The sequence below is a fragment of the Macrotis lagotis genome, chromosome 2 (assembly GCF_037893015.1).
Source record: "Macrotis lagotis isolate mMagLag1 chromosome 2, bilby.v1.9.chrom.fasta, whole genome shotgun sequence".
NCBI lineage: Eukaryota > Metazoa > Chordata > Mammalia > Peramelemorphia > Peramelidae > Macrotis > Macrotis lagotis.
Window position 1 is genome coordinate 146,206,443 of NC_133659.1, and position 26,179 is coordinate 146,232,621.

Consider the following 26,179-nt stretch of genomic DNA (forward strand, 5'->3'; position numbering starts at 1 on the left):
TAGATTATTTCAAAAATTTTACAATGACATATGGTAATTATTTTTATTAGTAGTAATGACAGCTATTGATCTTTTCCTATTAGCTGGAGATAATAATAAGGTTCAAGATTTTTCCAGATAAAAGTCTAGTCCAATAGTTCTCAAACTTTTTGATCAAAGGTCTCTCCATACTCTTAATATTTATGAAAGGCTCCCCCAAGAGTTTTTTGTTCATGTGGGTTATATCTATTGATACTTACTGTATTAGAGATTAAAAGCATCTTAATCCTGAAAACATTTTTCATATCATATACCTTCCAAAAGAGTCTAGGAGACTTACACACTTTGAAAACTGCTGATCTTGTTTATTAGACAAGAAACCTCTAGATTCTTTAAATTAATCACTTAACATAGTGCTTTGCTTAATTTTAAAGCATATTATTTTCCTTTAAACATAGAAATTATATTCCAAAATACTAATGAATTAGGAACAGACTGGTAAGGTTCTATGACTATGAAACACAATTCCTTTGAAGTTTTTAATATCTCATTACCAGAATGCTAAATACAGCAATAGAACAGAGTGTTACACACCAGGTATTTAACAGTATTATCTCTGCTTAATTACTGGGACTTTAAAATGCCAAACCAGAAAATTCTATCTTATAGTTTAAGAACAGAAATTGGGGATGGGGGAGATCAAACCTTAATTTCTAAAAAAGTCATTCTATTACACTAATATAATGAAAATGGACTGATTTTCTCTCCTATAAGCATTTTAGGTGGATTTTTGTCATATAGGTTTCTTTGAGTCAGAATAATGCTATAAGCAAATCCCTTTAATTGTTCATTTGGACTTAAGAATCTGAAAATAACAAATGAGTACCTTGGAGCTGGTTTCAGCTCTAAATCCTATGATTTATCTGGTCCAACCCACTTATTTTACAAATTAGGAAACAGGCCCAAAGAGGTTAAGTGGTTTTTTTTCTCAAGGTCACAGAACCAGTTAGTGGCATATTCAAGAACAAAAACCAACTCCTGACAGAGTCCAGGGCTTTCTTCAATACAAAGCTCTTTTGTATTGGACATGATATTTTTCCTCAAAGATTAAAAAAAATCATAAATAGTTCTCATAAACAGAAGGAGACCTAGAGATAGGAAAATAAAATTTACATGAATAGTTTCATAAGATTTAGAACTTTGGAGGGATTTTAGAGATCAGAGATCAGAGATTTAGAGATCAGAGATTAGAGATTTAGAGATCAGAAATGCTTCATTTTTAGAAGGCCAGAGTTGTGAACAGCCCAAGATCCCCTAAGTAGTAAATAACAGTTGAGATTGAATATATATGTCCTAAGTCTCTCAATACAATGCCCTTTCCTCCATATAAGAACACACAGAAGTTAATCAATTTTCACTTAGGGGCAGTCAGACAGCTATCTGATAATTTTTCAAGAAACTCCTATACTTTTCAGGTTCAAGCTAATTATGTCAAAAATGAGATAGCTAAGATATCAGTTAAGGAAGACTCCAAAGCACACTCCCTGAAACTTAAGAAGCTTTGAGGGAGTGAATCTGATTATCTAATCCTCCCTGGAAGCATCATTGGGAGGCTTTTCCCTAAAAATATCCTTGAAACAACCACTTTTAAAGTCTTTGGGGGTAGAACTGGACCTCCTCCTTCCTAGGGCTTTACACTGGGCGTGGGGGGAGGAAATAAAAATGTAAGAGTATCATATCCAACAGCCTCCAGTCTCAAATTCAAGAACATTAAGAGAGTAAAGGAAATATTGGTAGGACTTATGACTGTGCCTTCTAAAGAAAACTTCCTAACAATGAAAGCCAAGCAATTATGGAGCAGATGACTTTGTGGAGTGGTGTGAGAAAGACTAGAGTATCACTTATCAGAATTGTTGCAGAAAAGCTCTAAGTTTCTTCCAATAAATGATGCTATTCTAAAGGAGAACAACCACAACAAAAATACTTGACACTCTCACAATAGCCTTCAGAATTGTTGTTTGGGATAATGAATCTTTAGAGGAAAAGAAAAATAGATTAAGAACTCTAACAACTGTCTAGATAGTATTATTTAAAAGTTCAGCCAAGGTATGGCCTGCCTCAAAATATCATGAAGTAGCTTCATCTTTTTTTTTAAATGTTTTTACAAGGCAAATGAGGTTAAGTGGCTTACCCAAGGCCACACAGCTAGGTAATTCCTGACTCCAGGGCCGGTGTTCTATCTACTGCACCACCTAGCTGCCCCCATCCTTCTTTTTTAACTTGAAATTTTTAACATGAAATTCCAAGGAGCCTAGATTAAAACATATAAATGTTGCTTGGGTGGGAAGGGTAGCTTTCTTCTATTAAAATGAATTTATTTATTAGAATAGCTAGTTATTGCCTTAAGGAAAGGAAAAAATTCATGCATAATTTTTAAAGGAGAGGAGACAGGAGCATTTTAATGACAAACCTTAGGCAGTCAAAAAATTGGGGGGATGGAGTTGGATTGGTATGAGTGGAGTAGGGATTGCAGAGTGAGAGGCTGACAATGGGAGAAGTGCCAAAACATGGAAGAACATGGAAGTCAAAAACACCTGTTTCACAATTAGGTCTCAGGTCAGCCCAGTAATCTCATATGAAAAGACAGATCAATTCTACTTAGAGATATAGTATTCTATTCTATGCTTACTCTTATTTCCCCAAAGCATGAAAAACAACTTAAAATGATTTTTACAATTAAATAAAGTGCTCTTCTATAAATCTTCATGAAACTTTAAGGACAAGGAGCTTCTTTTATATAATTTTATATTGCTAAGTATTTAAGCACAACAGTCCTGGTACTTAAAAAGCAGTTCAAAATAATAGTAAATGAAAGGTAGAGTGTTTCTTAACTTTAAGCATGTATTCACTAAGAGAAAAGCAGTTTGAGTGGTAGATGAAATACTAGTCTGCAAGTTAGGAAAACTTGAGTTCAAATTTCACCTCTATTACTATGAGCAAATCACCATCTCTGTTCCTGAGGCAACTCTGAGAGTATAAAGTGATGGATGAATTCCAACTGAAGAAATTGAAGATGAAGGTTCTATTGATGAATAAACAGTCACATTCTGCTTTTCTAGAAGTAATATAGCAGAGACTGAAAAGTTACTTCCATAAAGTTTGTTTGTTGATGATGGATTTATGAGATTAGTTAATTTGTGATGATGTTTGTTTGTTTGTTGTTTCTCTTTATAGTCATATTTAAAATGTTAGTTGATCTATTGACTCTACTGTTCTGAAAAGTTCACGGCACAATTAAATATGCCCATGATAATCAAATATCTCATTTTTCCCCTAAGAAGTTATTCTCTGATCTGGAAAAATTTATACATAAACTTGGAGACAAATAAAATATGCCTGTGTCAAATAAAATATGTGCATAAAGAAAATACTTGGCAAAAGAAGAACAAATAATTTTTAAAAGCTAAGAAAATTATTTTATTTCAGAACATTTTTTAATATTAATAAGATGTCTACATTTTAAAATGATAATATATTTTTACAAAGAAAAACTGTTACTACTACTTTCTTATCCAAAATTTGCAATATAGCAAATAGAATACAGTTGTAGCAATTATACCAGGAAGCATAGTTTAATAGATAGAAAGCTGGTCTTGGAGCTGGGAAATCCTGAGTTCAAATTCTATCATTATCAAATCTTAATTTTTCAGATAAAAAAATAAGACTTGTCCATGTTCTTATAATTAAGTAACAGATCTAAGATTTTAAACTTAGATATCCTGGCATAGATCCAGTGTTCTTTTGACTAAGCCATGCTGATCTCCTATAGAACTCTTTGGGGTTGGACTAATTCATTTCTAAGGTCCTTAATAGACCTGAAATGCAGTAATTCTCAATCATTGAGTCCATGAGAACAAAACTGACCAGCTGTTGGAGAACATCTACACAGAGCTTATATACCCTTGTTAAAGGGTCTTCTTTTTCATTTCCAAAAAGGAGCCAAATCTCACAACTGTCTCTAGAGCAGTGGTTCTTTTATGGAGATGAGTCAGAGATATGTATTTGCAAACATCTCCAAGAGCTCTGAGAAGAGGCTTCTAACGGCATGTCCTGTAAAAATCTATTTGTGAGATTCAAATTGACTTCCCCTGTAGTCACTTTCCCCTTTTAACATCATGAATGACTGAATGGATCAACTGTTCAAGCTTGCCTTTAGAATATATCTCAAATATATCGTTGAATATATCTTTTCCTATTTTAATTTTTTCTTTATGTAAGCTTCTGTTCAGCTTGAAAATTTCAAAAAACAAAATAAAAACAAAACAACAATCCTCCTTAAAAACAGAAAAGTCTTGAATGAATGGAGAACCCAAGAACTCTGAAGAAAAATCCTATCTTAGAATTCTGGGTTTAAATACTATTTTAAAGTCAAGAAAATACAACCCTACAAGCAGAAATTCTTGATTTTCTCTGTTTTATTAAAAATACAATGAGGTGGCTGGATGGCATAGTGGATAGAGCACCAGCCCTGGAGTTGGGAGTACCTGAGTTCAAATCCAGCCTCAGATACTTAATAATTACCTAGCCATGTGGCCTTGGGCAAGCCACTTAAACCTGTTTGCCTTGCAAAAACCTAAAAAAAAAAAAAAAAAAAAAAAAAACCAACATGGTTCCCAGGGCAGCTAGGTGGCACAGTGAGAGTACAGGCCCTGGAGTCAAGAGAACCTGAGTTCAAATCTGACCTCAGATACTAAATAATTACCTAGCTGTGTCACTTTGGGCAAATCACTTAACCCCATTGTCTTTCAAAAAAGTGTTAAATAAAAACAAATACATTGTTCAAAACACCAAGAAATAGGCAATACCAAATATACTGCTTTTGGTCTAATGACAAAGATCAATTTGTGACAAGACTATTTTAATACATTGTTTTGCATTTTTCAATTTGACCAAAAGTTTGATTGATTTTGACTTGCAATGCAATTAAAATTAATGTTCAACATTCTATTTTTAAATTTTTGAATAGTTTTTAATAATAAATGATAAAAACCCACTAGTTGAAAAAAATTGAAGAGGTCCAAATAATAATAATTTGTCATTCTATGTTTCACAATATTTTAAAAAGTAGGAAGTAGACAATAACTTTGTAGTTAAAGAATCTGGATTCAAATTCTATCTATGCTACTTTAGACCCTTGTGATTTTGGGTAAGTAATTTCATATTTGGTTCTTAGTGTTCTCATTTATTTAATAAGGGCTTGACCTACATATCTGAGGCTCCTCCCAACTCTAGAGTCCAAAATCATGGAAAAGAATTGTTAAAATTTGTCTTCAAACTGTCCAGCATTCACACTACATTCTTTTAGTTAAATTTCTTAGGTATTTAACAAAACAAATAAAGACAAACTTACTTCAAATTAATTCCAATATTTATTCAGAATCTTTTCAAACAAGAAAAATTGACATTTTTTTCCCTCAAGGCAATAATAATTTTTAAATTGCATTCTACAAGCAAGTTTCAAGAAGAGTAGTTTGTATCATAAGCACATCACATATTTTAATTGGTATTATGATTTATAGTCTCATCCAATAAGCCTCCTACTTAAAATAAAGCACTCAAATCAAAAGTAAGATAATTAATTTCACTTATATAAAACTTTATACATGGTAAATAATGAAGAAGCTATACTTTGATGTTTGTTATACTTTCATATTTTATATGTTTAAATGAAACAAAACCTCACTTCAATGAATTATTTGGTCATATTAAGGAAAAAATACTCCTTCCCTCAGATAATATCGGCATTCCTCCAATAATACTCCTTCACTGGACTTCTCAACTGTGAGTAAATCTTTAATGCTCAATATTTGAACATTTTTACCTTTAGCTTTCTACTTTCTTTGAAAACATTTTATTTCATAGATTAAAAGCTACCTAGTGCCATTGAATTTCTATTCTAATTGTACTATATTTTCAAAAGGGTATTTAAAGAAAAAGCTTATCCACTATCCACTATCTATCTCCAAAGCAATGTTCAAACTTGAGGAAAAGTCCAAAAAAAATACTGCTGTTTTGGCAGTCTAAATAATTTCAGGTGGTGGAAAAAAGACTTAAACTAGGATTAAAAGACCTGAGTTCTAATCCTAGTCATTCAGAAAACAAACATTTATTTTTGTGCTTGCTATGTGCAAGTAACAGAAGATAGATCAGTATACCTATAGCATTAAGTTTTTGAAGGAAAGAGTACAAGAACACTGGAAAGGAAGGAAGGGACCAAGTTAAAAAGAACTTTAAAAGACAAAGGATTTCATATTTGATCCTGGAGGTAACTGGGAGTCAATGGAGTTTATTGAATAATGGAGTGACAAAGTCAAACCTACATTTTAGAAAAATCACTTTGGCAGATAAATAAAAGTTGAATTGGAATAGGAAAAAACTTGATCAATTAGGTGGCTATAGCAGTATCACACACAGCAAGGAATGAAGACCGGAACTATAGTGCTGGCTATGTGAGAGGATAGAACAGAATGGATAGAATAGATGTTTTGAAGGTAGAAATAACAAGACCAGGCAATGGATTAGATATGTAGGCTGAATATGCTTGAGAAATCATGGATGACAATGAAGTTCCAAGCCTGGGGGAATGAGGGGATGGAGGTGCCCTCAGAAGCCTTAGAAGAATCTGTAGAGGGAAGTGTTTGGGGGAAAAGTTTAGGTCTTTATCTTCAGCCTTCTCTGGGTCTTAATTTTCTCATCTAAGAAGGGTACAATCTAAACATTTGTAAAATGGATCAGATGATTTCCTAAGGTCCCCTTAACTTTGAAATAATGATTCTAAGTGATTCTAAGTGTTTCAGAATTCAAACTCCTTATTCCTTAAAGAAGTTTTGGGATTGATCTATTTGGTTTTTTTCTTAATTCTTAAAAACAATATTTCCATTCTTGACAACATGCAATGGTCTGTCAGTTTGGGTGGGGATTGAGAGTGGAATGGAAAAAATCAAATTTCCCCCCAACCCTTTAAGAAAATAACTCAGGGGGTGGCTAGGTAGCGTAGTGGATAAAGCACCAGCCTTGGAGTCAGGAGTACCTGGGTTCAAATCTGGTCTCAGCCATTGTGTGGCCTTGGGCAAGCCACTTAACCCCATTTGCCTTAAAAAAAAAAACTAAAAGAAAAAAGAAGCTAACTCAGTTTTACAATATGGAGGACTGAAGGACTCCATACAAACAATGCCATGGTCAACCCATAGCCTCTCTTCAAAAGCCCCCTCCAGTTCTTCAGGGATAGCATTTACACAGAAAGAATTGCCCTAGAAAGCAGGAATCTCAAACCAAATGGACAAAGTAAACAAGAAAAAGAGTAAAACCTAGTCATTCCCTTCAAACAATATTCTTTAATAAAGAAGAGGTAAACTCCCAGAGGACAAGAGCTGTTTTTGCATTTCTTTGTAACTGGCTCTCGGCATGAAGTAAAAGCTTAATAAATACTTACTGAATAACAAATAATGGTGATAAGAAACAACTCTATTCAATAGATGATCAGATTCTGCAGTTGTACATGTTTTCTGAAAGCACCAAATTGAGTCCACCAAACCCCAGAATACTACAGGACTCTTTGATGATGAGATAGTCACTTGCTATATGGAGCAAGTTAGTTAATCAGTATACATTTCTGGGGTCCCACAAATAGACAAATAAGCTAACCAGAGTTAAATATGACAGCCAGGTAGATAGCATTTGTGAAACAGCATAATACTTTCAATGATTCTAAACATCCCCCTTCTGCCAAAGCCCTATTTTTTTTTCTCCAAGTAATGCTATATGTCTTTGAAGGAAAATGGATGAAAGCAAAATCTAAAATGTGGATAAGCCAAAGGGCAATGGAAAAGACTGCAAAATATTAATAAATATTAGATGATTGCTTCATTCTATGTTTCTGCACCCCTGTGCCCAACACAGTGCCTGGATTATACAAGGTGATTGACTGATCCCAGATCCATCAATTTGTCAAAACATCTCTCTGTTGATATTCATATAAATTGCTCTGGGTAAAGATTTGGGGCTGGGGCAGGGTGGGGGGGGGAGGAAGGGGAGAATGGCAAGCATAACTTCTACCATTCTGATCAAAGGATTGTAGGAGAAGCAAACAAACAAACAAAAGAAAAGAAAAATGATATAGCTAGCATCTATACAATCCTTTAGGGTTTTCATAAGATTTACACATATTAATTCATTTTATCCTCACAACAATCCTAGGAAGTGGATGCTATAATTACACCCACTTTATAAATGAGAAAACTGAAGCAGGCCTGTCTGAGGCCAAATATGAATGTAGGCCTTCCCTACTCCAGGTCCAACATTCTATCCACTGCATCATCTAGCACCTCTAGATAGTTGGACTTACTCCAATATCTCTAGGATATGTGATTTCTTCTATGAGGGGACTACTTCCACTGACACAAATTACAACTCTTACCTACATTAAGAGATCATCTTCATGAATCTTTGTGACTAAACTAAAAATTCATTACCTGTACCAATCTTTTGGAGAAGAGCCTCTCTAACATCTGCTAGACCTGTAGTCAGATAGTATTTCCCTTTCTGGGCCTATGGTCAAAGCCTTCTTCCAGGGCTTACCTTTTAAAGGTAGGGAGTTGGAGAATCCAAGACTGCCTTCCTGCTAAAATGAACTAACACAGTAAGACTTAATATAAGGAATTGACCTCTATGATAAATTTTCTGAATGATGCTGTGGCTAGAGTGATTGGGCTTGGTGTCAAGAAGACTCATTTTCCTGAGTTCAAATCTGGCCTCAGGCACTAGTTGTATGACCCTGGGCCAGTCATTTAACACTATTTGCCTCAATTTTCTCATCTGTAAAATGAGCTGGAAAAGGAGATGGTACACTACTCCAGGATCTTTGCAAAGAAAACATCAAATGAAGTCATGAGAAGTCAGATAAGACTGAAAAACAACTAAACAACAATAAATTCTCTATTTAACATGTTTGCTAACAGCTAGTTGCCCAAAAATTAATTTCTCTCCCAAATGTGTACACATTAAATTCTCACTACTTTTTACTCCCCTCACATTCAATGCTCTTAGGCAAAGGCACATTTTAAAAACCCCAATAATTTATGTCTTTTTGATCTGGGGAATGAGATGGGTAGAGGAGGAAAAAAAATCTCAAGAAAGGCATTCAGCTTCCTCTCCCCAGGGTTACTTAAAAAGACAAAGAGTTCTCACATTAAGAATTTTCTTTCCTTTGAAATTTTCTTAGCACAGTTAGCAATCCTTCCCCCTAATCTTTGCTTTCTGTTCTTTTTGGAAGAATTAGTATGGTTCCCAGGGAAACGCTGCAACAATTCTGACTGTCCTCCAACGTACTCCACATCAACTCCTCTGCTCATCATGGTGGTTATGCCACCCACTCTAGATCTGTGCTTTGCTGTAGGTGTCTTCTCAGCGGCAGTTACTCTGACAGCTTTCTGTAGCCAAGTTAATTAAGTTTCTCAGCTAAGCCTTAGATTCCTACTCTCCCACCCATTGAAAAGCTTATTTGGATTTTCAAGTTTCTAATGAACTCTGGTTTTTGATTTAATTCAACAATGATTTATTGAGCATCTACTATATACAATAATATTAATAGTTATTTATGTAAACAGAGCCATAAACTAGACTTTTTGTGGGGTTTTTTTCAATTTGCACAAGTAGGACAGAGTCCAGGATCCTATTCCAAGGACAGAATTCCACGTCAAGGTGTCTGTCATACCTCAGGTAGTGCAATCTCCATAAGACCTCAGAGCAAAATCTAGTCCTTATTTGGATCAGCTCTTAAATGACCAGCTTCCTTGACATTTGTTCTCATGTGTCTCTCTGCCCTTTTGGTTCAACTGTCCTATTTTCTTTAAAAAATAACAAGGGTAGGGGCAGCTAGGTGGTACAGTGGATAGCATACCAGCCCTGGAGTCAGGAGGACCTGAGTTCAAATTCAGCCTCAGACATTTAATAATTACCTAGCTGTGTGACCTTGGGTAAGTCACTTAACCCCATTGCCTTGCAAAAACCAAAATGAAATAATTAGACGTTACAATGCTTTCCCTACCTAATCAAATTTTTAATGCTCCAAAAATACTTTGTAACCATAACATTCAACAAAATTGTGAATTACTGTTATTGGGAAGGCAAATGTGATATAATGAATACGGTAGAGAGAATTTTAATTCAGACTAGATGACCTGTGACTTTGTGAAAGGAGAATGTCATTCCCTCTTCCTTGTGGATCTGAGAATATATCTTAGGCAACTCAGGTTAGACAAGCAACAACCTTGGTGTCTAAATATGTGAAATTAAAAAAATAATAATACTCATACCACTTATCTTACAGAGTTGCTTCTAAAATAGGAGTTAGATAAGGTTTATAGAGCAACTACTTCCTAAATGTGAGCCATTAACATCTTGCTTCATAAATCACCTAAAGGCCCAGCTTTCGCAAAAGTCTATTTCAGTTAAATGGACATACTTTCTCAATTCAAGGTATTCATATGAATATTAATTCATATAAATATTATCTTCTTATATGTATATATATTTTGCTTCTATTAGAAATTGATTATATATTTTAATCATGCATTTGTTTATTGGTTGTTTGTCCATAATATTATCCATCACTCTGTCTTCCATGTGCTGCACTGAAGTGGCTCTCCTTTGAGGTCCTCTAATCCAAATCTCTAGACCAGTGGTTCTCAATGGATGTGTCTCAAAATTTCCCTAAATCAGGAAACTTCCAGAGGTTTGCTAATGGTATCAGAAGGTCAAAATAGCAGTTCTGTCATCAGAGGGGGGAAAAAAGCAATATCCTCAGTCTAACTTTTGGGAAAATAGTGATGAAAGAATCCTACAGTTGGAGAAATGGGTGTGTTGGCCCAAATTCCTAGGGACCTTTCTTAGCTGAAAACTTAAATATTCTTAATGTTTTTTTCCTCATGTCAAAAAATGTTTGAACAAAAAACATTTGAGAAAAACTAGATTGGTTAATCCATGAATGTCCTCATGGACTTCCTCCTCCTTTTCTTCTCCAAATTCTATCCATCTTTCAAGGACCACCATACTATCTACATAGATGAACTGTCAGCTCTCTCTCTCTCTCTCTCTCTCTCTCTCTCTCTCTCTCTCTCTCTCTCTCTCTCTCTCTATCCCTTTTCCAGCAATTTGGGACACAAATTTGAGAGCAGTAATTCTTATCAAGTCACTTTTCAAAGAGTCTAGAAATAGTGGTGCCCACTACCTTATGCTTCTCTTTTTACCTCCTTGCCTGCTCATATTGGTTATATGAAGTTGGTCCCTATCACTTGTCCAGAGATTTTAATCCACTGCCCTTTGGAATCAGTTTGAACACCAGGTCTTTAATTTACTAGATATAAACTCTTCATTTCTCAGTTTCTTTCTGATTTCCTGATTCCCTTCCAGATCTTAAAAAAAATTTTAAATTCTATGATTCATATATATAGCTTCATATTATCACTTGACTGTTTTGTGTAAATTTGATTTTGTTTTTCCAACTCAACTTAAGCTTTTCAATAGAAAAAGTAATATCATACATTTCCTTTAAAACCCTCTTTGTTCTACTCCCCAACTATCTTCTTATTAACTACCTTGCTGTTCCAATACTCCCTTCCATACTACTTCTTTTTAGCTCTAGAATTATAATTAATTGTATACTGCCATCACTAACTGGGTAGGATGCTTAACTCACCATCCCAATAACTTTCAAAATCAAAATATAGCTCTGCTACTATTCCTCCATGTAAATGAAGTTTTAAAAGTTTAAAGTTTTTATAGCTTAAATTGTCTAAATAGTTTAAAATTAAATACTCAATATATTTGCAATATATTCATTCCCAGTTTTTGTATCATCACACTAATATCTTTGATTTCTGTAATGATCTGAATCTGAGCAAACACCATACTATATGACTACTATGCCCACAACAGACAAAATGAAATAGTTCTTGCCCTAAAGAAACGTATATCCTATCAGAGGGAAACAATATGTGCCCCATTAAGTAAGCATAAGGTAATTTAAAAAGAAAGAAATCCTAAAGGAGGTTGGGAGGACAGAAAAGACTTCATATAGAAATTAGCACCTAAGCTGAGCTTTAAGAGAAGACAAAGCTCTTAAGAGAGATAAGACCAGAGTGCATTTCAGGCACAGGGAACTGCCTGTGCCAAAGCAAGGAGAGAGGAGAGATAAAATGCCATTTGCAGTAGGACAATTTGGTTATAACATGGCAGAGTATATGAAGGACGGGTGACAAAGGTGAAATAAGACCAAAAAATCAGTTGAATCCAAATTGCAGAGGACTTGAAATGTCAGACTAAGGAGATTTAATATTTTATGCTAGATACAATAATCACTGAAGATTTTTGAGTAAGGGAATGACATTCTCAGACCTATACATTAAGATAATTTTAGCAACTGTGAAGGATGGCTGAGAATGGGGAGAAATTGGAAGCAAGGAGACCAATATAAATGCAAATTCATAGCTCACAGAATCATAATGAGCTTTAATTCTGAGTAAGAGCTGGAAGAGATCTTCAAAATTACATAGTCCAGTACCCTTAGTATATAGATGAGAAAATTAAGGCCCTAAATGGTTAAGTGACTTGCCCAAGTTCATACAGCTATAAGTAGCTGAATCAGATTCAAACTCAGATATGTAGTATTTTCTCCAAAGAAAAGAAAAAGGAGAAAAATAAAAAGCCCCAAATAAGAGACGGTATGGTTTAATGGACAAATCAATTGACTAGTCTGGACCTTAGTTTCTTCATTTATGATATGAGGGGCTGGATCAGATGATACCTAAGACTCTCAGTCTATGAGGAGAGAGGCAGTGAAGGCCTGAGCTATGGTAATAACTGTGTGGTAAAGAGTCTAGATGTTATAGAGGTAGAATTGGCAAGACTTGGCAATTAAATGAAAATGAGGGATTAAGGTGAATGAAGAATCAAGAATGAATCCATGGCTGCATTATTATATATTTTAATTTTCTCTATCACAACTTTGCTCACTATATCTCTCCAGATTAAAATGGACTTCCTCCTCCTTTTCTTCTTCAAATTCTATCCATCTTTCAAGGACCACCTCAAATCTCACCTTCTACAGGAAATCTTCAACCCCTCTTAATTCCAATACATTTTCTCTGATAATTATTTCTAATTTATCCTTGTATATAGCTTGCTTTGCGTATATTTATTTGTATGTTTTCTCCATGATTAGACTGTAAGTTCCTTGAGGGCAAGAGACTGTCTTTTGCTCCTTTTTGTATCTCCAGCACTTAGCAAAGTTGATTGTCACTTAATGTCTACTGACCTACTGATTGATCCCACCTCCTCATGAAGCTTTCCTATGTTACTCCATGTCACATTGACTGCTCCCCTTCTTGAAGCACTAGCAGGTATAACACTTGTCTTGGGTAGGGAAACATCCTTGCTCTTAATTCCATATCATTTCTATATCAGATTTGTATTTTTCATTTATCAAACTAGATAATAAGTCCTTTGTGGATACAGAAGTTTCTTTTTTCATCCCCAACAAAGTATTATCAAGCTATTCTGAATGAATGAAGAAAAAATGAATGGGGAAATATTTATTAATTTCTTACTAGGTACCAAGCATAATGATAAGAACTAGATAAATAAAAGCAAATTATCCTCAAAGAGGTATCATACATCTTGTTCCTATTGGCTAAGCAACAGAAATGGGAGACGCAATATATAGGGTGTTCCAAAAATCTTAGAATATTTTAAGATTATAAAGTTTATAACTAACCTGTGACTTTGGAAACACCATGTACTCAGGGTGATGGTGTTTTTGAAAGTTATTGGAAGATAAACCCAAAGAGTCCAGCCATTGGGATAAAAACTCCCTCTTTGATAAAAACTGCTGGGATAATTGGAAGTTAGTATGGAAGAAACTTAGATTAGACCAACACCTCACACCCTTTACCAAGATAAGATCCAAATGGTTACAGGACATAGACATAAAAAAAACAATACTATAAGCAAATTAGAAGATCAAGGACTAGTCTACCTGTCAGATCTATGGAAAGGGGAACAGTTTATGACTAAGGAAGAGTTGGAGAACATCACCAAAAACCAATTGGATGATTTCAATTACATTAAATTAAAAAGCTTTTGCACAGATAAAACCAATGTAACCAATATCAAAAGAAATGGAGTAAATTGGGAAATAATCTTTACAACTAATGATTCTGACAAAGGACTCATTTCTAAAATATACAGAGAACTGAGTCATATTTTTAAAACAACAAGCCATTCCCCAATTGACAAATGGTCAAAGGATATGCAAAGGCAATTTACAGATGAGGAGATCAAAGTAATCCATAGCCATATGAAAAAATGCTCTAAATCATTAATTATTAGAGAAATGCAAATTAAAGCTTCTCTGAGGTACCACCTCACACCTCTCAGATTGGCCAGTGTGACCAGGAAGGATAATGATCATTGTTGGAAGGGATGTGGGAAATCTGGGACACTATTACACTGTCGGTGGAGCTGTGAACTCATCTAACCCTTCTGGAGAGCTATTTGGAACTATGCCCAAAGGGCAACAAAAATGTGCATACCCTTTGACCCAGCAATACCACTACTGGGTCTATACCCTGAAGAGATGAGGAAAAGGGGTAAAAACATTACTTGTACAAAAATATTTATAGCAGCCCTGTTTGTGGTGGCAAGGAATTGGAAATCAAGTAAATGTCCTTCAATTGGGGAATGGCTTAGCAAACTGTGGTATATATATATATATATATAGATAGATAGATAGATAGATAGATAGATATAGATATAGATATAGATATAGATATAGATATATAGATATAGATATAGATATATACATATATACATATATATACATATATATACATATATGTCATGGAACACTATTGTTCTATTAGAAACCAGGAGGGATGGAATTTCAGGGAAACCTGGAGGGATTTGCATGAACTGATACTGAGTGAGAAGAGCAGAAACAGAAAAACACTGTACACTGTGACAGCAACATGGGAGTGATATTCAACCTTTAAGGACTTGCTCATTCCATCAGTGCAACAATCAGGAACAATTTTGGGCTGTCTGCAAAGGAGAGTGCCATCTGTATCCAGATAAGGAGCTGTGGAGTTTGAACAAAGTGCAAGGACTATTCCCTTTAATTTAGAAAAAAAAACAGATATCTTATTGTCTGATCTTGTTACCTCTTAGACTTCTCTTTAAGGATATGATTTCTCTCTCATCACACCCAATTTGGATCAAGGTACACCATGGAAGCAAAATAAAGACTGACAGAGTGCTATCTGTGGGGGGTGGGGGGAGGGAAGCAAGATTGGGGGCAAATTATAAAACTCTAATAATATCTTTAATAAAAATAAATTTAAAAATTAAAAAATTTAAAAAAAAAGTTATTGGGAGAGGGCAATTCATCTGAATTCTCCCAAATTCTTCTCCAAACAACTTCAACACACTTCAACTTGAAATTCTGGAGAACTAACAAAAAAAGGGTGAAACAATTTTTCCATCCCAAGACAATTTAAGACATTGAACAGGAAAGGTCTTTCACACGTTGATGGTGGTGGTCAGGCCAGGAGTAGCACCTTGGCAATGTCAGCAACAGAAGGAGGAGGCAACTGCATTTAGGAGCAGCATCAGCTTCAGAAGCTGTCAGTCCACAGATAATAAGGAGACTGAGCAAATGATCAGAGAGAGATTAGAGGGAACCCTTTGCTGGCTGGGTTCAAGATCCTATTGCATTGCCCAAACACAGCACCAAATTTCAGACCCATGTTTTTTGAGAGTTTAAAAACACTTGCTGGCCACTAAAGAATAGAGGCCCTAGTTTCAGTTTCAGAGAAGAATGCTTTTGGCCCCTCACAGGGGAAGCAAGGGGTCTGGTCTCAGCTCCAAGACAGAGAGGAATACATTTGACTACAAATGAGGAGGCCCCCTACTCCAGAGCTAACAGGAGCACTAGCACTTATATCTAGCGGGGGGAGCAACGTCCCTTCCTGGATTAAGATGAGAATACAGTCCAGAAGAGCAGTAATCACATCTCTCCTTAGATCATAGCACCTTGGAAGCATTGACAACTTACAGATCCCCAGAACTAGCTCTGAAAAACAGCAAAACAAAAAACATGAAGTTTGGGATAGTACCCCTCCACCCCAGGAACAAAACCTAACTTTAACATGAGGCTAAAAATCAAGAAATAGGCTGAAAAAGTAAGGAAAATAACAAAAGAAAAAAGAACCTAACCATAAAAGATTACTATGGTGACAGGGAAGATTAAGTTACAAATATAGGTAGGGGGAAGCTATGTGGCACAGTGGATAGAGTACCAGCCCTGAAGTCAGGAGGACCTGAGTTCAAATCCATCCTTGGACAATTAATAATTACCTAGCTGTGTGATCTTGGGCAAGTCACTTAACCCCATTGCCTTGCAAATCAAAAAAATAGATAAAGGAAAGGGAAGATACAAACTCAGAAGACAATGATGTCAAAGCAACTATAAGCAAGGCATCAAAGAAAAAATATGGGGCAGCTAGGTGGTACAGTGAATAGAGCACGGGCCCTGGAGTTCAAATCTGGCCTCAGACACTTAATAATTGCCTAGCTGTGTGGCCTTGGGCAAGCCACTTAACCCCATTGCCTTGCAAAAAAACAAAAAACAAAAACAAAAACAAACAAACAAACCTAAAAAAATATGCAAATAAGACACAAACCAATTCCTGGAAAAGCTCCAAAAACTATTTTGAAAATCAAATAAGAAAGGAAAAGGAAAAATTGGAGGAAAATGACAATGATGCAAGAAAATTATGAAAAAAAGCCAATAGCTTGGTAAAAGAAATATAAAAAATACTGAAGAAAATAACACATTAATAAATAAAATTTGTCTTTTGGGATGTCTGCAATGGAGAATACCATCTATATCCAGATAAAGAGCTGCAGAGTTTGAACAAAGTTCAAGGACTATTCCCTTTAATTTAGAAAAAAAAATCAGATATCTTATTGTCTGATCTTGTTATCTCTAAGACTTTTTGTTTCTTCCTTAAGGATATGATTTCTCTCTTATCACACTCAATTTGGATCAATGTACAACATGGAAACAAAGTAAAGACTGACTTGATTTTTGGGGGGGAGTAAAATTGGGGGTAAAATTTTAAAGCTCAAATAAAATCTTTAATTAAAATAAATAAATAAATAAACTTTGTCAAATGGAAAAAGAGATACCAAAAGCTAAAGAAAAGAACTCCTTAGAAATAATGTGTCCACAAGAAATCAAAAAAGAATTTTAAATTTTTTTTAAAAAGAAAAAAACATAAAAGGAAAATATTTTATTGGAAAAATTGACCTGAAAAATAGACCAAGAAGAGATAATTTAAATATTATTGGATTACCTGGAAGCCATGATTTAAAAAAAAAGAGTCTAAACATCATCTTTCAAGAAATTAACAAGGAAAACTGTGCATGCAGATATCTTAGAACCAGTGAGTAAAATAGTAATTGAGAGAAATCACCAACCAGCTCCGAAAAAGAGATCCCAAAATGAAAACTCCAAGGAATATTATAGCTGAGTTCCAAAGCCCTGAGATCAAGGAGAAAATATTGCAAGCAGCCTGAAAGAAATAATTGGAATATTGTGGAATCACAGTCATGATCACACAAGATTTTGCAACTTCCACATTAAAGGATCAGAAGGCTTGGAATATGATATTCCAAAGGACCTTCAGGGGATGAGGGGAATGGATATTTAATGAAATAGAGGGCTTTCAAGCAATCCTAATGAAAGACTAGAATTGAATAGAAATTTTGACTGTCAGTAAAAAAAGGTAAACATGAAAATGAAACAAAAGGGAATCAAAAAAGATTAAACTGTTTACATTCCTATGTGGAAAAAGATATCTATAACTTTTATGAACTCAGCATTATTGAGGCAATTAGAAGGAGGATGTATAGACAGAGGACATGGATGCAAGTTGTCTATGATGGAATGATGTCCAAAAAATATACTTAATAAATAAGAAAGAGAGGGGAAAAGAAGGGGGGAAGAATAGGTACAATGAGATAAATTATCTCATATGAAAAATTCAAGAAAGGAACAGCTTTTACAGCAGAGAGGAAGATAAGGGTTAGAGGTGGTGGACAACTTGTAAAGTTGAACTTTGCTCTCAATGGAATTGGCTCAGAGAGGGAATAACATACATGGTGAGTTGAGTATAGAAGGAGAGAAGGGAGGAAAGATTAAGGGAGGCCGTAGTCAGAAACAAAACAAACTTCTTGAAGAGAGACAGGGTATTTTACTCTTTCGAGAGAGAGTAGCCTAATGGGGAGAAAAGACAGACTGGAGGGAAATATAAAGTTGGTAATCATCATTGTGATTGTGAATGGGATGAAATGAACCAATAAAACAGAAGCAGATAGCAGAATGGATTAAAAACCAGAATCCAACAATATGTTGTTTACAAGAAACACATCCGAAACAGATACACACAGAATAAAAATAAGGGGCTGGGGAAGAATCTATTATGCTCCATCTGAGATTTTTAAAAAAGCAGGGCATAGGGGCGGCTAGGTGGCACAGTGGATAAAGCACCGGCCCTGAAGTCAGGAGTACCTGGGTTCAAATCAGGTCTCAGACACTTAATAATTACCTAGCTGTGTGGCCTTGGGCAAGCCACATAACCCCATTGCCTTGCAAAAAAAAACTCTAAAAAAATTTTTAAAAAGCAGGGCATAGCAATAATGAACTCAAAAAAAAAACAAAAGCAAAAATAGACCTAAGTAAAAGAGATAAGCAGAAAAACTATATTTTGCTAAAAGGTGTCATAGACAACAAAATATCAATACTAAACATATGCACCAAATGGCATAGCAACCAAATTCTTAAAGGAAAAATTAAATGAGTTACAGGAGGGAATAGAGAATAAATCTATAATACTGGGGGATCTCAACTTTTACCTCTCAGAATTAGAAAAATATAACCATAAAATAAACAAGAAAGATGTTTAAGGAGATGAATAGAATCTTAGAAAAGTTGGATATAGCAGACCTCTGGAGAAAATTAAATGGGAATAAAAGGGAATAAAGCTTTTTCTCAAATGTACATGGTGGGACCTTCACAAAAACTGACCCTGTGTTAGGGCATAAAAACTTCAGAACCAAAATCAGAAAAACAGAAATAATAAGTGAATCCTTTTCAGACCATAATTGCAATAAAAATTGCATTCAATAAAGGACTATGGAAACATAGATTAAAAATGAATTGGAAACTAAATAATTTAATCCTAAAGAAAGTCAAAGAACAAATCAGAGAACAATAAATAATTTCATCAAAGCGAATAACAACGATACAACATATCCAAACTCACGGGATGCTGTCAAAGTAATACCTAGGGAAATTATACCTCTAAATGCTTACATAAATAAAATGGGACAAGAGAAGATCAATGAATTGGGCATGCAATAAAGAAAGTAGAAAAAAAAGAGCAAATTTAAATTGAAAACAAATTGTAAATCCTGAAAATCAGAAAAGAGATTAAGAAAACCAAAGTAAAAAAATCAATGAACTAATAACTAAAACTAGGATCTGTTTTTATGGAAAAAAATAAAATAGATAAACCATTAGTTAATTTGATTTAAAAAAAAAAGAAAACCAAATTATCAGTACCAAAAATGAAAAGGATGACTAGCACCAAAGAGGATGAAATTAAAATAATTATTAGGAATATTTTGTTTAACTAGATGACAATAAATCTAACAATCTAAAATGAATCAGTATTTACAAAAAGATAAATCACTCAAGAATTGCCCTCTTCCCAGAAGAGGGAATAGAATACCTAAATAAAGGATAGAATAATTTACTGTAAAGAAGATGGCTCTTGAAGGTTTATTCAGAAATGTAAGGGGTATTTGGGCTTTGTTACCAATCAGAACATTTGCTAGAGCAAGTTAAATCAAACGCAATTCAATAAATATTTACCAAAATCAAATCATTATTCAATATAAACATCCTTTTTCCTCACGGAACATAGTGTGGTATGGCAGAATGAGCTTTGACCTCTTCCTCTCTCCCCTCAAAGAGAGTATACCATGCTGAACAAGCTATGTTATGGAGTACTATTGTTCTGTAAGAAATGATGATTAATTTGACTTCAGAAAAGCATGGAAAGACTTGCATGAACTGATGCTGAATGAAGTGAGCAGAACTAGGAGAACAATGTACACCTTAATAGCAAAATCATGTGATGATCAACTATGATGCATGCAACTCCTCTCAGCAGTTCAATGATCAAGGAGAATCACAAGAGATCTGTTAAGGAAAATGTCCACATCCAGAGAAAAAACTGTAGATTCTGATTGCAAAACAAAGCACATACTATGTTCACTTTTTACAATTTCTTTTATGGTTTTTCCTCCCTTAGTTCTAATTCTTCTTTTTTTACAACATGACTAATATGGAAATACATCAAACATGATTGTACATGTACAATTTATATCATATTTTTTGCTGCCATGGGAAGGGAAGTTGGAAGGAGGAATGGTAGAAAAATGTGTAATTCAAAAGTTTGCAAAAGGATAAATGGTGACAACTGTCTTTAATGTAATTGGGGGAGAATGTTTAGAATTATTAAAGTAAACAAAATATAACGAGAGAGAGAAAATGCTGTGCAAAGTCTAATCTGAAGTTGGTACATACACAAAACAACATGTTTTAAGAAATATATACTATATTATGCCAAGTATATCAGACCATTAGGTTAGTTAGCTGCTGAATCCTGAATTCTGACAGTTGGCTCCAAATAAGTAGTGTTCCATACTCTCAATGTTATTTGGCAGTGTTTTAGCATGGAGATGACAGGGCTGATAGATGTATATGCCTTTGGTAAATCAATATTGTTTAAATTGTGAGTTATGAGGGAAAACTCCACTGTAACCTATTTATTAGTTTCTTGAATTTTTCTGTTTTAAAAAAATAACAGAGCCCCAGATAGGGTAAACAAGTTTTCTTTTCCTACCTTCCCTCCAACATCCCACTCCAAGTTTCTTCATTAATTATTTAATGAAGATATGAACATCCTTTATATACATGGCCATTTTATATACATGCTCATTCATTACCTTATAGGGATTGGACTGGTGTCTACAAAGATAAGCATTAGATACAGAGTTCTGCCCCTACTGAGAGAACAAACATTTTCAGCATTGCTGCTTTGACAAGTCACCTGATGATTAGGTTTCAGTTAATAACTAAACATATATTAAAAGCATGTCCTTGGTTACAGAAGTGGCTTGCTTCCAGGAAATGAACTATAAAAAAAACTGAATAGCACATTATAAGGAACTGTATTTATCTTGAAAAGGAAGACACTAACACTATCAGATATAATTAAAAAATATATGGTACACTGCAAAGAACACAAATGAACAATCTCATCATCTCAATCTTTTCAACCTTATATTTTAAACTTTAAAATCAACCTTATGTTAATTTTTCTACCCAGAAGTTGATCATTCAATATGATACAGACATATTCACTTCTTTTATCCATAAAAGTCCTATTCCATGGAGGCAATTGTGGATTCTCTGAATGCTAGAGATATGCTAGAATCATATCAACTCAAACAGGTCTTACCAAACTCGAAAGAAATCGAGTAAGGGCTCAAGGACTGATGCTATTTATCAATTGAGCATCATCCTACCTAAATTTGGAGAGGTTCATTATGAGGTGATCACATTTTTACCTTAGAAACTCTTCCTACCAAAACAAAACAAACACTTATCAAAGGCTTACAAGAGCTATGATTTGTGTTGAGAAAATATCCACACTGATAAAACTCAAATATAGTATGATGTATTTCCCTATCCACGGTAATTAAAGGAACATCTGAAAAAATAAATTTAGTATCTTCATCTTGTAATTTATTTTCACAATACATCCACCAGAACCTCCATAGAGAGAAGGATGGGGACTAGACCTGTTATTTTATTGCTATATAGGAAACTCTTCAATGAGAAAACTTCTTTTACAAAAGTAGGTCAGAACCTTCTCTACAACTTAAAGTATGATATCACCTATAGTCCTAAGAGATTTTTCCCAGAGTCAAACAGCCAATCTGTGTGAGATATGTCACTGGAACCTAAGTCTTCCTGGCTTCAAGGCCAACTCCCTATCCCCCCCATACCACACTGTCGACAATATTGTTCCTTTTGCTAAAAAGACATCACACTCACTAAAAGTTCTGTATGAAAAAATTCCAAATCAAAGAGTCTGGATTACCATAGACCATGAACTGTGTTTATTATTAGGCACTGCATCCATTGTAACCCTATAGACGTCATCATGTGTTACCAGCATCTGTTGACAGATTTCATACCAGGCATATCACTTAAATGGCAAGTGTGAAGAGAATGGCCCATAATAGAAACAATGGCATTTTATTTTTGACCTGATCCAACAGATTGTCTCATAGGACATAAATGTAGTACACTGTCAAGGCTACATTGAGATCACAGTTCAATATTATATTACTGACTTGAGCAAAGTTGAGAGTGTATGTATCTTCTCTAGCAAAAGTAGAATAGGGAATTATTTTAAAAACTTATTTAGCATTAGGTTTTGGGGGTTTTTGTAAATACTGATAGCCTTAGATCTAGTTCTAGTACATTATCACATATATAGATAGCTATACATATTTTATATCTATCTATCTAGTCTTAAGTTAAAGAAAAGAATTTTCACTATTATCTCCTTAATCACATTTTAAGCTCCCTGAACCAGGTCTGTTCTTAATACATATATATATATATATATATATATATATATATATATCCCCCCAAGTGTTTTAAAGTTGATAGATTAAAATAATAAACCAATGCAAGCAGTTAAATATCCCAAGTCTCTCTTTTTTGGAATTTAGAACAGAGTCATTTCATTAGAAAATAGTGTAAGTAGGGTTTAAAAATTTCATGTCCCAAGGATTTGTCGGTATGTTGTTCAGAAATTCACATTAATTTTAGTCTGTTATTTTTCTGTAATAAAAGGCATCACTTACTTAAACCAATAATTTCCAAAAAAAATGGATCTCATATAGGACATGATATTTCCTCATGATGAAAAAAGCAAACTTTAAAACAAAGATTTACTGGTCTACATAAACAAAATGCTATATAAACAACATTTTTTAAAAAGAAAACATTTAAATAATACAAATCAAGATTGAATGACTGGAAGAAGAAAAATTCTTTGAGGAAATAGCATACCACACTCAATACAAATTCAGTGTCTAGAAAAATAAGGCTAATTTCAGCTATTTCTTTGGTTATTCAGATTACTTTCTGGATTTAGTCACTTGAATTTGCTTTTTTTATTAAATTTGAAGAACTGATTTCCAAAAACACAATTCATTAGATTCTGTTGATCAGTGATATTTTAATCAAAAAAGGTACATGACTAACATTCTTAAGAATTTGCATTTTTCTCACTATAATCATGAAAAATCTCATTGTCTTTGAAATCTTATAATTTTTCCTCTTAAATTCAACTTCTCTTTTATTAATTTCAAAATTTCTCTAATTTTAAAATGGAAAAAATAACCAATACTTTAGGAATTAGGAATAGGAACTGAAATGTAATAATCTCTTGATCAAAAAGATCCTCTAAGGAAAAAGTTTACAAAAGAAATCTCTTGATTTAAAAAAGAAAAAATAGTATGGTATTTTGTTACTTAATGGGAAAAATATGTCAGTTATCTAAAGTGAGAACACTTTAAGTAAGAATTACTTAATGTAGTTACTTGGGAGTGAAGAAGTGTGAGTGGGATATGTTCACTATTCTCATTCAGTTTAATCCACAAACATAGATTATGTCTCTATTACATGCAAAGCACTGTGGAGATTGGGTCAGGAGAGGGAGGGAAGAGGGGCACCACAATTCTTTTCCTCAAGGAGATGGGGACAAGAATGACAAAGGAGTTCTAGACAAAGTGCTATTAAAATTTTGAGGTCATTTTCAGATTGGTTTGGGTGTAGAAAGAGGCAAACTTCATGAAGGATCTGACACACTGAGATGATGAGGGAGTAAACTGCAGGCTTGAGGGATGGGTAATTTGTATAAACGCTCAAAATCCAATCTTCCTTGTGTAAATACAATCACATCATTTATTGAGCATTGGAGTTGGTGGATAAATGTGTGAATTAGCAAGAAAAGTACATAGACGATTAGTGAGAGAAGTACATACATGGCTGAACACTTATGTCATTCACTCATCCTAAAGTCAATCCCTTAGAAGGGGAAGTTCCCTTTTGCTCCACCCCCAGGAGGAAGGAAAAACCATAAAGCCCTACTACTTTTATTAGGACAATGTGACCAGAGGATTTGGGTTAAGAGGTCTCTATTGGCTTGCCTGAAGAGTCTTCTTGCCCAATAAAAAGGCTACAGCTTTTAACCTTCTGGTGAACATTCCCTATTTGTTCCAACCAAGAGGATCAAGAAACAGTGGAATGTTCCACTGGATCAGTTCAGAACCAACCAGAATGGAGAGGCAGAGTCAGTGTTTTTAGAACCTGGCTGACTCCTCTGTCCCCGGTGCTTACCTCAATGAACTATATTTAAAGAGTGTTAACAAAATGTCTTTTCAGTGAATGATACTAGTTGGTATTCATATAGAATCTCTCTCCAAGGGACCTAAAGCACTCTACAGACATCCTTTAATTAACTCATGAGAACATCTCCCTGAAATAGAGATAAAACAGAAAAACCCTGCTACCCTATTATGGTATTCATAAAAAATAAATTATTAATAATAGTTCCAGCTCATTTTAAACGGTGATTAGAGCTTTCCTCACAGTGATCCTGTAAGGTCATTATTAACAGAATCCGATAAAAACTTCCATATAAAAGGCAAACATAATCCCCCCCCCCCCCCCCCCGCTGAGGTCAAAACTGGTTTGAGGGTCAAACCCTTCTTTCCATGATTCCTACATATATAAACTGTTAAAGCTTCGCATGACATCAAGACTCTGGGGACAGGCTATATTTTGTGCATGTGTGTTTTTCATTTTTCATCTTAAAGAGTTCCATAAGATTATGAATTGCTCTAAATTTATGTCGCACACACACACACACACACACTCACACAACCACAAAAACCTACACAATACTATTTCCATCTCTGAAAATGGATTCCCTTCCTAAGCATGCCCCTGGGACGGGAACCAGAAGGTGGTGACTGGCAGGCAGGTAGGTGCCACTCGGGCTCCCCCCCGCCCCGGGCTCGCCCCTCAGCCCAGACACGCAGGACACCTCGGGACCCCGGCGGCGCCTTTGGCTGACCTTTCTTTGCTGCTTCTCCCAGGCGGGATCCAGCAGCAGGTCCCGGTCCCATTCTTCCTCCTGGATCATGTACTCGTCATCCTCGTAGACGTAGTTGTACTGCACACCTGGCTCGATCTGGTTCATGGCGCTCAGGTCGGCTGGGCAGACGAACGCAGGCTGGGCCGGTTCCGAGAGCGACTGGGCCGGGGTGGGCAGGAGGGACAGCGCGGAGCCCCAGGTGCGCGGGACCGGGGCTGGCTGGGCAGGTGGGAGGCGGCTGCGGGGGGCGGGGGGCTACCTGTCCGCGGCTGCAAGGAGCCTCGCCTGCTCGGATGAGTCTCCAGCGAGCACCAGCTCAGGCTCCGAGCCCGGGCCGCCGCCGCTTAATATCCCCGCCACCTGTCACGTGTGTGGGCCCGGGCCGTGCCAGCTCCCCTTCCCCACCCCGAACGCCCCCCCTTCATCCCACCCCTTTGCTCCCAGTCCCTCTGGAGCTCCCGAGCCGGCTCCCGCCCCACGCTTACAAGTCCCACCTCCGCTTCTCTTCTCCCTTTGCTTCCAGTCCTCTGCCTTCTCCCCAGCTGCCCACGCCACGATCTTGGTGTCTCTGGTAAAGTCAGGCTTTTTTCAGCACTTCTCTCCCCATCCCTCAAGATTTATGTATTCCCTCCCCGCCCACCCCAACTCTCCCTAAGCAGGGCTGGAAAACTCAGGACATCCGTGGCCTTCTGTGTGATGTTAAACCCCAGTCTCCCACAGCGGCTGTCATCTTGGGAACTTTATTTCTCGTGAAAAGGCGAGAAGTCAAACCT

General features: G+C 35.5%; 1 protein-coding gene across 2 annotated transcripts in view; it reads right to left on the bottom strand.

The window, feature by feature from the left end:
- The window catches only part of ACTN2 (actinin alpha 2), a 98,566-nt gene extending 72,986 nt beyond the window's left edge, over positions 1-25,580 (bottom strand). For both annotated transcript variants that reach the window (XM_074222950.1, XM_074222951.1), the window contains exon 1: positions 25,386-25,580. In XM_074222950.1, coding sequence (XP_074079051.1) covers positions 25,386-25,511 — 126 coding nt within the window. In that variant the 5' untranslated portion in view covers positions 25,512-25,580. The remainder of the gene's footprint in view (positions 1-25,385) is intronic.
- Between the last annotated feature and the right edge of the window lie 599 nt (positions 25,581-26,179).